The following is a 15,307-nucleotide window of genomic DNA, read 5'->3' as shown; positions in this document are numbered from 1 at the left end:
TTCTCTCTGTTATTGTTAATGCATGTGTGCCTTCTGGTTGACCGAGAGCAGTGTTGACAGGACACTGTCACCTGTTTTCCGCATATGTGCGTGCAAAGCGCTTAATGCAAGAAATTGGCACACAATGGCAGCATCTGTCCTTATGACTTCTTTTTTTTTTTAAAACATCTACAGTTTCCTCAAATGCTTCCTACAGTAAGAGATATGGAATGGAAGAATTTGTTTTGGGACAGAATAATCGAGGGCCATTCTAATTCGAAAACATCTGTGTTCCCAAACCCCAGGAAACAGAATCTGGTGGCTTCAATAAGCGAGAAGAAGAATAAAATAAATTGTTACCACACACAGTTGCAAACAGTTGCAGGATAGGACCTGACTGGTATCATTTAAAATACTTCCAAATAAGACCAAAGTGTGGTTTTAAATCAGATGCAGTTTGCGAAAATTGGATTCAGAATTTGGTGGTGAATAATCTTCATTTTATCCTTTAACAGAACAGAACATCACGGTGCCAGAGTAAGTTGTTTTTACCGCCAACTTGTGTTTCCCAAAGAGTGAAAAATAAAGAAGTAACTTGGATTTAAGTGAGTCCTTGCTGCTGACCAGAAACTTTTCCGATACATCAAGCATGGTTGTGTTAGCAGAACAGAAAACCTCCATTATTGCCATTTCAAAGACCTTACTGTACTGTCAAAGGCTCGTTTCCCCGAATCATTAGAACATTGTGCCACCATCAGCTGACCCCATCACTGTCTGCACCACAACCCTCTTTATCAATTATTTGAAATGCTCCACTGAATGGGAAGATTAATCTAATCTCCAATGTGAGTGTGTGCGGAAGTAAGTGGTGTGGGAAAGATGATACAGAAAAAAACAAATCCCTATTCGGACAATGAGGAAGTTCCAGGACATTTCTGAAATATACATAATGGTTTCTTACTTCAGCGGTATCATGGTCATGACCACAGATGGTATTTCGGATAGGGACATGATAAAGAGATAAACAGACATGGGGCAAAGAGAAAGACCGGTTGTCGAAAAAGCTTGACGAACAAAAGTCAACATCGATTAAGTGACAAGACGCAAAGAAAATAGGGAAAATGTATGCAGTACATGTAAAGAATGAAAGGATAGGGAAACAGAGGGAGGATGGAGACAGGAAACCAGCAAGAGACAGAGCGAGACAAACAGAAGAATGAGAGCAGTAATTTAATCTCGGGTGTTTATTCATTTTTATGTTCCTGAGAGACTCGCACATTAGTGGAAACCTAAGCCGACATTCGAGAAACAATGGGAAGGCACGAATATCCCAGATAGCAGAGTTTGAAGCTCGATAATGACTTGAGTGTGTTTCTACATGTGGGATTCATCAAAACCCAGAAGTGTGAGACACGGCCCTACAAGGATCAGTGACTTCATGAGCAGTGCGAAGTTACATTTACATTTTTACAGTATATGCTGAAAGATTGACGTTACTGCTGACAACTTTCCATCTATCTTTCTGTTCTAATTAACATCATTACATCATGGTGAGAGGGTCGTTTTGTGTGTAAAGCACAAAGTGATCTAGTTAAAACAGAACGCAAGGCACTTCAGGGAGGAGGTCGGGGTGGAGGATTAGGTGTACTAAGCAAGTGACGTAGACACATACTGGGTGACGTCAGTTAAAATCTTGTCTCCTAGTCAATCTTGGTGTGTTTTACCATGACCACAATGTTTCACTAACCTTAACAAAGAACAGATTTGATTTACAGAGGCACGCATAGGCAAATACACATTTTGTAGTGTAATTTTAGGACTTGTTGGAAAAACTCCATGTTGGACCTTGGCCAATTGGGGCTTGTCTTCTATTGATTTTATCTTAAGTGATCAAGAAGTTATGCAAGTCAATTAGTCAGGGCTACAACAAAATTGTTTCACCCAATGCCAATGACCGTTCCCAACACCTTAGTGTAGATATTGATAATACCGTCAGTTAATTTTAGGGAACAATCCTTGTCGTACCATTTTGAATTTTTTTTTTCAAAACTCAACAGTGTAATCCTTGGAAACCTCCCCACCCCTACCCAATCCCTTGACCTCATTCGACCAGGGCGCACCCTACCTCACAAATCCTGATTCATCTTTACTCAACATTCCGTACTCTTCAGTTACGGACGATTGGTCAGGACCACGTAAAGATCAATCTGTATAATGGTCTCAGTAAACACATCCTTAAGCTTGTGAATCAAACTTGATTGGCTTTAGTTTCAATGTAATCCCGATAGCAGAACAATGTGTTATGTCCAGTTAAAGTACTAAACGTGCAAAAACCAACAACATGATCCTTAAAGCCATTAAAACTCATATTTAAGTACCTCTGTAATTGTGACAGTTTACATGCTGCTGTAGACAATGTGTCATTTACGCTGAAGAATTACGTCGTTAACCTCTTGATGATGCATTTCTGTCTGGAAGAAACATGAACCGTCAGGCATTAGAGAAGAGCCTCTCTTAACAACAAAACACAAGTTCCATTTACTAATCTGAAGGAGAATTTAGACATACATAATTACATACCCATAATCCGCTAACAATGCACTGGTACTATTGCTGGGATGGACAGATTTTCAGAGTGCTTTTATCACCGTCCAAATGTTTTCACATCATTTTTGAGTGCTCTTCCATCTCTTCATGCCCTTTGTAATTATGTAAGTGAGTGTTTGCGTGTGTTTGTGTCTGCACATGTAAGTGTTTATCTGTGTCTACGCTCAGTTTTTGTCTAAGTGTGTGTTTGTGGCAGTTTGGAGTTCATTGTCAACGTCGTCTGGTCTCCTTTATTTCCTTATTGTTGTTCCCATTTCTCTCTTATGGTAGATACATTTTGCTGGGAAAAGACAAAACAAAGGATGACAGTTAGGAATGATAACTTTGAAGTCCAAAGATGTGGTTACTCAGTTTTGGGTTTCTTTGTCAAAAATAGGATACACAATGGAACAATACTTTTAAAACACTGAGTGTGGGTGAAGATAATACTTAAGAATTATTGCATTTTTGTTCGTATCAAGGGTTTCCGCTTCGTATCCATTGATTTATGTAATTTATCAATTTTCCTTGTTTTTGTCCCTCTTACAAAATGACATTAATATCAAATAATCCCAGTTTGGCTATTTGATATTTTAGAGCTACTTTCTTGGTGGTTTTTCTCATTTTAAGCATGCCTATATGTAGTGTTAAGGGGTGTTGCCTATGCTAATAATCAACAACCGCCTGCCTCCCATTTATGATCAAGTACATAAAGGTAGATTTCAATGGTTTAAAACACTGTTATGTGCTAACACCCATTCATGTTTTGTTTCTGTCTAACCCCTGACTTGTTTAAAGTCCTGGATAGTGTAAAAATGTAGTTTTCCCTAAATTCCAATCTTTCCAGGTCTGGCCTTTATTTATTTTTCACTGACTTTCCATTTCTCCACTCTCCTTCATGTGACAAGGCAAATGGATTGACTTAGGCCAACATATGTATTTGTTTCTTCCGTAAACGAAAACTTTGTGGCAGAAACACTGCTCTTTGTGGCCTCGGTGAACCACACCACATATTTTTGGGCAGAGTAAAGCAGCAGCTTTGAGATGAAGGGTGTAACGTGAGCAACCATACACCCCTGGCTTTATAGAGGAAATGAAAGAATCCAAGGGTTAAACCTCTCAGTTCATAACTTCACACATAGACAAAGTTTCTTCCTCTCAGGCAGGGCTAACATCCTGTAAATATGCATGTTTCACAATCCATTTAAAACACAACAGAACCAATGTTGTTGAAGAAGAGGCTTGTTGGGAATGTAGACATGTATTTAGTTGCTATATTGTTATGGTTATTGCTTCTCTTGGACAAAAATAAGGGTTGTGGTTGGGTTGGGTTCCAAGACTATATCATGTTTCCATCATCACTATCGCAAGTGTTTCTAAAAGGCAGGAAACATGGTTCAATAATACACTCATAATGTTGGTTTCGGTGTTGTTTTTTTGTGCCGAGTCTTTTCCTGTTGATGTTTCAATAAGAGACAACTATCTCAGACAGTTTCTCCGCTGGACTGCAAACCGTTTGAGGAATTTATCTAACTCTGGAGAGAATGGCTGCATAGCTGGGAAGTGAGGTCAAGCCTTCGCTGCAGCTGCCGCCTGCGAAACACTAACAGATAGCAGGCATGCCTGTCAATATTGTGTCTCACGCTCTCCCACTTTCTGTCTCCACTTCACTTGTTTCCCATCAAGACTTTTTTTTTTACCGTCTCAAGAGTGTAATGTCCTACAGTTGTCTTACTGTATGGTCGTGACAAATAGCATCTGTTGACTGACTTCGCAATACTTAACCTGGACATTCATTACTGATGAATCAGTGACCCCCTTCGACTCTGCTTACACACTTCAACCACTCGGATGAATGATGATGGGTTGTACTTCCCAAATGAGGTTAGAAGGTTGTAGATGTGGGGATGGAGTACTGGAGATCTGGTTGTCTGGAGGTCAATCATTTATTTCTGTAGATGTTGCACATCTACACAGAGAGAAACATTTAGGGTGATGAACGATCATGTAAACCGTAACTGTTTTGAGGAGGAAAGCACTGGCAAATTATGTTTATGACGCCACATTAGAAAGAGCTCATAATAACTGCCTATTTAGTTTGACTCATTTGACTCATTGGACATATTTCAAATGTACTTCTGACATTGGGCTTTTATTTTGAAAGGTTCTTGGTAATCCCGGTCTTTGGAGCCCTAAAAGTTACAGATTCATATTAAGCTACAGTCATAGTATACTGTATATGCATTATGTAACAGTCAAAGTATGCAGTATTATATTAAATGAGAATACCTCTTGTCAAAATTGCACTAAAATATTGGAAAAATATATTAGTGACATAATTGAATTCCTCTGCGATAAATCATACATAATTTTTCCTCGCATCAGATTGAACACCAGGACTTTTTTTTTCTTTTTACTTTAGTTGTTTCTTACTTTATTATATCAAAACAAAGATAAAAGAATAATATGTATTTACAATGAGTTTAAATTATTCATATCTCACTGGTTAGTAATGCATTTAGGTATATTTATAAAAGGAAATACCGTCCTTTTTAGTGGTATTTTTGCACCCACAATAACAAGGTATTTGAAATCACTGTACATTAACAGAACTTTGTACTCAAAAAGTATTGTTAAAAGTTGTATATGTGGTTGTAGAGTGATATGGGTGTTGTTGTTTTGTTCTGTAGACTGAGGGTGTGGTTGTTAAGTGATGGTGATGTGGTTTCAGAGTGTTTATCTTGTTTTAAATAATCAACTGTGTCTTCATCTGCACCATACTGTATAGGGATGTGTTGTTGTAAACATTTCTTTCAGTGCCAAATACACTTTCTGCATTCTAACTTTTTTGGGGTTCATTAGAGGGAGAGGAAAGACAAGTCGTTATCAGCTTGATTCAAACATGCCGCATGATGAGTCGTACATTTTAAGGCGACACTAAAAAGACATGCCATTTTGATGAAGTCATCAGTGCTCGGGTTTATTTCTCTGGCAGTGAATCATTGAGTCATAATTCAAATAAGACATCCAGAAATTGGAATAGGTAAGAACTTAAGCTTAATGACTGATGAGTAATAATAACTAGCGTGAGAAGCAAAGCCATGACACATAACAGGGGCCAAACCGGCTAAATATACAATCATCCGTCTTGTATGTGCCACTTAAAGGCTTGAGTTATTCATTTGGATGACTTGCACATTTCTATTAAAGGGAAACCAGGGCTTTTTAAACATTAAGAAATATATTATGTCAATGAGGGCTGAATTATGAGGAATCTTTAGCATATTTTATTATTTTTTATAAATAAAGAGATATTGAAGTGCATTCTATATTTAAAAACACAAACTGAACAAAAAAAGATTTAGACTGTTTTATTGAACATTTGGTGTATTGAACTGAACACAAAAGACATCAGACTTGCTCCCACTTTGCCTGTTTTTAAATCTCGTTTAAAGATACTTGTTCTCCCGTGCTTTTGCAGACCACGTATAAGACGTATCAGTCTGTGTTTTCTAAATTGGGGTTTTCTAAATTGGGGTTTTCTATATTCTTGTGTTTTTACATCATGTATGAGGGTTTTCAGTCTGTGGCTTTAAGTATGGTTTTATTGTCTCGTGCTTTTACATTAAGCGTGCGTTTCCTTTTGTCCTATCGGTTTTGTCTAAATGTATTTATGCTGTTTTTGTACTATATAAATAAAGTTGGATTGGATTGGACATGAATAAAAGAAAAATATAGGGATTTTTTGATACAGTTCATCATGTCCGAGTACCAATTTCAACCCCTTTCCCCCTTGCTTCATGTCTCCTCAGGTGCGTTCATTGTCTGTTGGACCCCCGGCCTCGTCATCCTCCTCCTCGACGTCTTCTGCGCCAACTGCAACGTCCTCACCTACGAGAAGTTCTTCCTGCTTCTCGCTGAGTTCAACTCGGCAATGAACCCCATCATCTACTCGTACCGCGACAAGGAGATGAGCGCCACCTTCAGGCAGATCCTGTGCTGTCAGCGGCAGGAGAACGTCAACGGCACGGTGGCTGAGGGGTCCGACCGCTCAGCGTCGTCCGTTAACCACACGGTGCTGAGCGGCAGTTCGCACCCCCACCATCACCACCGTAACCACAAAAACGAACACTCGGTGGTATAAAGAAAGGCTGGAGATGGCGGAGATTAGTCAAAGGGGTTCATCTCTAATTGAAAAACTGACTGAAAGAAGGTAAAGGGCAGCATGGGAAGGTCTAGAGGGACTTCGTATGAACTTAAGACGGTGACGTGATACATGTAGGTGGAGTAGAGTTAATGAAGATTTGGATGATGTCTCAATGAAGAAAAAAGGCAATTACGAAGAAAGAAGATAAGACTTTAATGCTGTGTGGAGGAAGAAAAGTGTGGGATCTGTTAGTATTTTTGTTTAGCTGTTATTTTCAATTTGTTTTAAGTGTGATAAGGACAACGCTGATATGAACTATTTAAAATTAATCTGTGAAATGAAGGTAATGCCAGTAATATAGTCTTCTCTAACTGTGTATCCTGTAGCCTTATGTTTTAGACTTGATTTCCCCCCCTTGATCCCCATTTTTCATTTCCATTCGACATGTTCCGTACAAACAGCATGACACTGCCGTCAGAGTTTCCTTCACATCCTTTTACGGATTCAGTTTGAGTCTGAACCAAGATTTAAAACGCTATTTTTATTTTTATTTTATGTTTGGGAGAAAGCATTTGAAATCTTGGGAAATTCACACAAACAAATTCAGTTTTGTGTCATCACGTTCAACTGAAAGTTCATTTTGGCTATCTCCAGCAGCTTTTTACTTTGGAACTTTAAGGTTGGTTTCTTGATACATTTCCATAAAAGGAAAGTGAAAACAATTTTGGCACACCCTGCTGATTCTGCAAAAAAAATAATATCAATACTCATATGGTCAACAGGTTTAGCAATTTAGAAAAAGCACTCAATGAAGGATTGTTTACAGAGCCACTATTCATTTCCACAACAGATTCATCACTTTTCTAATGAAATTGACCTTACAACCTTACTTACTTACTTACTTTGAGGACTTACAATTCTACTGATCATCTTTTCTTACTAATGCTTTGGTGAATCAAGTTCCTTCCTTTGTTCCAACTTAAATAAACAAGGGGTCCAAAATCTGTCGTTTATTCCGTCTAAGGAGTTGGAGACAAGTTGTTCCAGGGATCTAACCAAAAAAGGGAAGGAGGATGTTTGTGGTTTTTAGAACAGTGTTATGTGGATACAAGGTGAAGGTCATTTCTGGTGAGCGTTAACAGACTTCAGATCATGACATGAAATGTGCTGAGTTGTCTGCCTCAAATGGTTTTATCAAGGGTCTCTGTGTCCATGAGGCTGACTGAGGAATAAGGGTGGGGGTGGGGGGGGTAAGAGAATGTTGAAGTAGAAGCAGTGTTTATTTGTAATTGCCCTCTGGTGGCATGGGAAGGATCTATGAAACTGAAAAAAAGTTGTAAATGTTATACATGGAGATTTCTGAAAACTAGAACTCAACATTGTTAAAGGTGACAAGATGGGTCATTCCATCTTTATAGCATGAACTGGAAGTTGATGAATGCCTGCTAAAATTGTTAGTTGTTATCAATGTTGCCACCAATTATGCAGTAGTAACCAATTTGACTGAAAACACTAACCTCCAAATGTCATGGCATTCCATATTTTAGTTACATTTCAGTCTTTCGTCAGAGTTCACATTTAGCATCAATCAGAGAGACTCAAGAAGTTCATTTCAAATATTTAAGTATGAAAATATCTTTCCTATTAACCAGAAACTGAATGTCACGCACACATATCTTGCTGAAACAGTGTTATCGGTGATATGAAGTAATAAAGATGTCCCTCTATAATATATGATGTTATATTTATGTCATTATGAGATGCTTGGGAAATTCACCATGTTTTGTTGTTAACCAGTCTTTATTTGCAAATGCTGAGATGTTTATCATCGTTGTCCCTCTGCATGGCATCTAAAGGGACACATCATGTCTTTAAATCTTATTGGGTAATCAAGTTGGCACATATTATAGATTGGACTTTGTACTTGTCTTGTTTACCATCACAACTTAATGAAATGTTTACCCTCTCAAGACATTAAGCCTTTTACGCAGTCCATTTTTAAGGGGTACAGACAACAATAAGGTACTGTATGCCAGTTTTCTCTTAGGGCCAATGCAGAGTTAAATGGGGATATCTCATTACAGTCTGGTGATGCTATGACGTACATTGTTAAAAATCACCAGCTGAATGTTTTGCTGTGCACATTTTGACCCGAAATACACAGATGAAGCTCCAAACAACCTGACAGAAAAGTGAGCATCACAGCCAAAAACAGTCAACTCTCTTCCAAGAAGCAAGATGTTTGTCAGGGATTATTCAGCTGCATTGCTTAAATGAAGTCAGCTGGTAGTTTTGCCTTTCAAAGCTGGCCAAAAAACGTTCCTTTTTTAATGAGTTCTTTATCCAGAGTTTAGATTGTATTTTTGTTCAGGGTATTCTGGATGCTAAGAGTGTGAAGTGGATTCCTTTGGTTCTTTCTCCTTGTAAATATTTGTTTTAGTGTTTTTCACCATACTAAACACTCTTAGATGTTTACTTATCGGACAATTCAACTTAATTCCTTAAGATATGCCTTTGAGTTGGCCCATCCTTAACTTCACACCAACCCGTTTTTCTAACAAATTCAGGTTATATAGCAAACCAACAAAACCTTCTTTCTATTTACTTGTTTACCAGTGTGTCACTCTTTTCACACCTTTGTAAGTATATGTGTACAGTATGTATGTATATAAAATATATTATCCAGAGTTAATCACCAAAGGGAAAGTGTTTTTCTGTTTGTAAATTTAAGTGTGTTATAATCTGTCCAAATGTACTGTCGGATTTTGTTTTTTATGTCATGAATTATTTTAGTTTTTATTGTGACCCTTATTAATGCATTTCCTGTAGAAACTATTACAATTATTAACATGTTTGTGACCCAGAAACAGGGATATCAATGTGTGCAGTGCCTTCAAGCCGTCCTAAGAGTAACCAAACACCAAAGGAGCCTTTTACCGCCCTCTCTGGTTGAAAGTAGTTGTTGTACCTGTAACCACGCCCAACAATGATGTCATAGTGTCCCAGAGTGCACTTGAAAAAACAAATGGAAATCATTGTATGTTTACAATTGCCTACAAAGTACACCAAATATAAATGGTTAGAATGATATTTCACTTTTTCCGTCAAGTAAATAACAAAATACAGCCTACATTTTTATTATGAAAAAGAAGGATTTTATTAAAGTATGAAACTTGTTCCAAATGAAAATATTAGATTAGCATTTTAAATTGTTTATGGGGAGACTAATTGAGGTTTTAATTTAATGTATCTATTTTGTCTTTTCAGTTAACAAGCAGGTGTTATCATTATAATTCCAAATATTGTTCATCCCAAAGTGTATACATTGAATGATTTAGATTTTGAGGAGCAATTGCCGATCTTCCTAACTGTAGGTCTGAAATATTTGTGTTGAAAATTTGCCAAGATTAAAAAAAAAACATGTAGCCTACCAGTAGTAGTTTGTAGAAAGTAATCCTGACACAGACGTTAATGTAATTTCCATACTATCCATACTGTACGGGCCACTATCAATGAATGTCCAAAGTCATAGTGTTATCACAGCAACAATAAAAACATGAGAAATGTTGATGTGGTGGTGTTTTCTATTGTGAAATAAGGCCTTTCTGAACGTGTGGATCTTACTTCAACTTACATCAGTGATTGTCAACTGTTGACCCGTGCGCCAAAGCTTCCCATTTGGGCCACAGCATATTAACGAATTAAAGAAATGTGACTCTCTGCAGGTGCAGCTCTTAGGATAATCTATTATTGGCCAGTTTTACAAGATACGTTCGGGCAGTGTTTGACCGGGGCAGTTTTGGCAGTTCTTCTGTATCTGTTGCAGCGGTTGCAATATAGCAAGCTAATCGGCTAGCCTGGTCAGTGAACCTTATTTGGCATTGATTTGTTTCAAACTGTAGGTTGATGTTGTTCAACTTTAGTTTGATGCATTTTTTAATACACTTTAAACATTTAGATTGTGACCGCATCATCCAAATGTGACTATTAAAAGAGTATAACAAAAAACAAACTGGACAGCGATTCCTTACTGCTAATAGGGAGGCGTGTGGCGCAGTGGATAGAGCCTTGGTGTTGGGATCAGGGGAGCACAGGTTCAAACCCCACTGCAGTCAGCATGTCGTTGTGTCCCTGGGCAAGACACTTCACCCCAAATTGCTCCTGTGGAGATTGCCCACAGTATTGAGTATGTAAGTCGCTTTGGATAAAAGCATCTAACAAGTCTAATGTAATGTAATAATTTAAGCTAGCTGCGCAGAGCTAAAGACTTGCTGCATAGCTATCTAAAATTATTGCTGACACCCTACTAGATTAACAGTGCTCTTTCCCTCAGTGTGTCTGGCGAGAAAAATGTCTCCCCCTTGGACAAATGTAGTCAATGACCCCTGCCTTACATGTTTACCTCTGCTATCCTTGCTCCTTTCTGTTATCCACCTGTGTTTTTGTCTCTTTGACATCCAAAAAGTTAGTAAAAGGCAAATCGGGGAACACACAGTGTAAAACACAGACCCAGACTAATAATATGCTTCATGACATGAAGGTTTTTTTTTGCTAGACCTAATAATCTAAAGACCTTGAGGCTGTTTACACATTCTGTACAGCCTTAACTGTCAGCAGATATAACCGCATATTTAAATGCTGTCAGAAAACCCATTAATTCATCCTTGGTGTTCCTGAATGTGTTTTACACTGTGTGTCTGCAAAAGAAAAAAAAGGTTTGGACAGGTATACTCATTTTATGAAAAGGAATCATTAGAAAGTAATGACTTTATATTGCAATATATGGGACAAAAAGCAGACCCTACACAACATGCAGTACTGCACTATACAACTGTGTATATGTGTGTATGTTTAACGCTACTGTAAGTGTGGCCACTATGTGTCATCTGTGAGATGAAGCAAGCAGCAGCCCTAGCAACAACAGCCAAATGTTTTTATAGGGAAGAATTGCCTGTGTGTGTGTAACGCACACTCTTCTATGTTTGTTGTTCCATAGCTGTAGAGTGCTAGCCTCCAATTGACTGATATACGTCTCTCTACTTCCTGTTGCTCCCTGAATGGACCAATCAGAGCCAGTGCGGCAGCTCGGGAAGTTCCTCTGGACTGTCGTTGAATGAGGGGGATGTCACATCTTTGTCACAATGTCAATACAGACACTTTCCATGGTTCCCAGCATGGTGCGCTGACTGACAAATACATCCCCTCGGTCAAATACCCCACCGCATTTGTGGCAGATAGGTTAAAGCTATGACGTGTGGAAAAGTCTGAAAGACATTTGAATCTGGGTTGCTAACATGCCAAGACATCCAGGAATTGCAGCAGATCTGTTGAAACATTCAGACATTTTCAACATTTCTGCGCTGGAAAAGATGTACTGAACCAAAGGAGATTATCATGACAAAACAGGAAGTCATTTTTCACGCCAGTATAAATCTCCTGTCCGCTGCTATTGCAAGTTGGCAGGAAAGTTAGAAAGTCCATTCAGATAAACCTCTTGTTTGCAAAGAGGACAGGCCGCTAATTTGCTGTGAATGAGTGTTTCGTCCAAGTATCCAAGTATCTGCAGCTGGCTTTAGGATGAATTTCAAATAAGACAGAGCAAATGGATTCTGGAGGAAGGAACTGGCTGCAAATAGTGATAAGATACAGTGGTGATGGAGAGGGATGAAAGAAGGGACATGGAAATATTTAACAGAGAGGAAATACGTTTCTCATCAGAGAAATTAGGAAGTCAAGGGGAATTGGTTGGGTGAACAAATAAGTCGACCCTTCCTTTTTCTCTTGGAAATGTAATTGTGAATGCAGTTTAATTGTATGGGACAATATTGTATTTGTGGAGAAGACAAACTTATATTTGATTTGCTCATATAGGCAAAGATAATTCACAGATGTTTGTGTTGGGTTCAACTCGCGTAGGCTTTTAATACTTGCGGTTGCTATCATATTAAGGCTGGAGCCACACGAGGACGATAACGCAAACGGACCGCAATCGTTATCAAAAAAGTCTTCCGTCCACACCATCAGGCACCAGAAACGTGTCCGTTCACACGAGACCGCTCGAAAGCGCTGGAGACGCTGTAGTACATATGCCAGGCCTGTAAGTGGCGCTGTACTTCGGCCACAAAATACACCAAAAGCAGCGAGTATAAGATCCCCCCGAGCATGGGCGTAAGGCACAAACAAACAAACAAACAAGGTAGAAGATGGCTGCACGAAAGGATGTATTTTCGTGGACTGACGACGAGGTAGAGCTTCTGCTTAGGGTCTCACTGGACTACAAAACTGCCAAACTACAGGAGAATGTTGACTGGGAGACCTGCCGGTCTAAATATAGCGAAATATGGGATGCATTTCAGGTGCAGTATCCGAGGACCCCGACAGAAGAGAAGGACTTCCCTCACGACGCAAGCGCCATCACAAAGGTCCAGCTTACCGCCAATCTAAAGCAAATGTGCATTAAGTACAGGCAGGCGGTGGACCTTGGGCGTCGGAGTGGCCAAGGACGTGTTGTGCTCATGTTCTTCGAGCTGTGTGAAGAGGTCTGGGGTGGCTCGCCTGCTACGCGCGGCCTTAGCTCCGGCATCGAGACGGGGGACCTGGAAGAGTCGTCTTCCGGACCAAGTTCACCCCCGAGTTTGGAGCATTCGCCACAGCCAGAGTCGAGCGAACCCAGCGGAAGTCTGCCAGCTGCTGTGGTTGTAAGGCATCGCAGAAATCTGCTCCAGGTATGTTCATGATTTCAAGCTTAACGGACTTGCTATGTACTATGATACAGAACCTTCCACTGAAAAACTGAACATGTTTAAGCTTTGTAAAAGTAGAAGGTATTGAGTGCTGTTGTATTTGTAAAAGTAGAATGTATTGAGAGCTATTTCACAACATGCCTTTGGTCTTATGTTATCTGGTGGCTATGGTCCTATTGTGTAATAATAACAAAATTCTCTCGTTTATTCAAGGCACAGCTGAACGGCCACAGAAGTGACCGGCTGAAGAGGACACTTCCTGCTGACCATGCAGTGGAGGAAGACTTCAAAATAAAAAAGAGGATGGTGGAGCTAATGGAGCAAGCATCCATCCGCAACGCAGACGGCATGCAGCAGATGAATGCCACTATTCGGGATGGCTTTTCCCTGATGAGGGATTTAATTCATGCACACCCCCACAGTAGCAGCAGTGGACATGGACATTTCCAGGAGCAATCATCACCATTCATGCAAAGAAGGCCACACCCGCCTACACCGACCTACACACCAAGAACAAACTCGGACACTTTTTCATACAGGCAGTCACTGTTTCAAGAGGACTGATGAAGCACTGAGCTTCACTTTTTTGTTGCACTTTATGTTAAAAGAAGGTCTGGAAGTTGATGCAGCCAATTTTATTTTTTATTCCACAGTTTGAATATTCTTTTATTATTATTTTTTTGATGGCCAAGGTGTTTTATTTCCTTTGACTGTAACATGTGTACACCTTGTTCTTAATAAAAAACCTTGCAAAAAAAAATAACAGTCTTGTCTTTCATGTACAGTATATTTTTTTAACACATTTTAAAATGACCATCTTGAACAGCTACAACATTCAAATACTTCTAGGCAGATTGTGGAGGATAATGGGAGAATGAACAGAGGGGCAGAAACACCCATCTGAATAATGGCCACTTCTTGCAAAATGTACATTTCCATGTGATGCTTTTATCCGAGGCGACTCACAATAGGTAAATGAACAATGAACAGTGGTAGACAGTAGCGTGTACTTAAGGACAATCTTGAGACTTTTTTGATAACGATTTCGGTCCATTTGCGTTATCGTCCTCGTGTGGCTCCAGCCTGAGATTGGTGAACTTCAAGGAAATGGAGAAACCTCTAGAAAGTCAATGGGTTGTACTTTTCATATTTGATAGCACTCTTAAAAGAAAAACAACTATCGCAACAAGGAAAAGCAAAATAGTAATGTACATTCATGGAATTAACCATTTAAAACTTTTGAGTGATTCAATACCCATGTGTAAGTAAAGGATGCATGTTTGGCAAAGCATTGTTGTCAATAAATGTTCATTCACAATTAGAATATTAATAATGCATTCACTAATTAACTCATAACAATCATATTGGTATTGATTTCAATGAATGTGGCCCTACTTGGCATTGGATCTAATGCATTGGTGGTTGTAAATTAAACAAATACGGAAAAAGATTAAACAAATAAATAAAAGGAAAGGAAAGAGTAAATATGGAGCAGATAGAGGGTGTTTCTCAATCGCGAGTAAAGCTGCTTCAGAGCCACTATTTCAAGCATACTACGTCATCGAGTGCCGCCGAAGTACTGTTCCAATCTCCAGTATACTTGGAAATCTAGCGAGCCCGGCATACTCCGTTTGGAGAAATATCGAGTCTGCACATGAGTAGACTTCGCGGTCTTAAAATCCCCACAATGCTTTGCGCACGGACCAATTTCCCCAAATCTGTGGCGGAAGATGTAAGGCGGGGCCTCTCATATGACGCACACCTGCACACTTGCTAGCTGTTCCACACTTCGTTTTCCGAATGCCAGGAAGTATTCTTGACTCGCTTCTGAAGCAAGATGCTCGGCAGACAT

General features: G+C 39.3%; 1 protein-coding gene across 2 annotated transcripts in view; it reads left to right on the top strand.

The window, feature by feature from the left end:
- The window catches only part of lpar1 (lysophosphatidic acid receptor 1), a 36,327-nt gene extending 28,370 nt beyond the window's left edge, over window positions 1–7,957 (top strand). The window contains exon 2 of one of the 2 annotated variants that reach the window (XM_034125979.1): window positions 6,378–7,957. In XM_034125979.1, coding sequence (XP_033981870.1) covers window positions 6,378–6,709 — 332 coding nt within the window. In that variant the 3' untranslated portion in view covers window positions 6,710–7,957. The remainder of the gene's footprint in view (window positions 1–6,377) is intronic. The other variant, XM_034125978.1, reaches the window with a different exon arrangement.
- The last annotated feature ends 7,350 nt before the right edge of the window (window positions 7,958–15,307 follow it).

Source organism: Trematomus bernacchii, unplaced genomic scaffold (assembly GCF_902827165.1).
Source record: "Trematomus bernacchii unplaced genomic scaffold, fTreBer1.1, whole genome shotgun sequence".
Lineage (NCBI taxonomy): Eukaryota > Metazoa > Chordata > Actinopteri > Perciformes > Nototheniidae > Trematomus > Trematomus bernacchii.
This window is presented reverse-complemented; position numbering and strand designations above follow the sequence as displayed.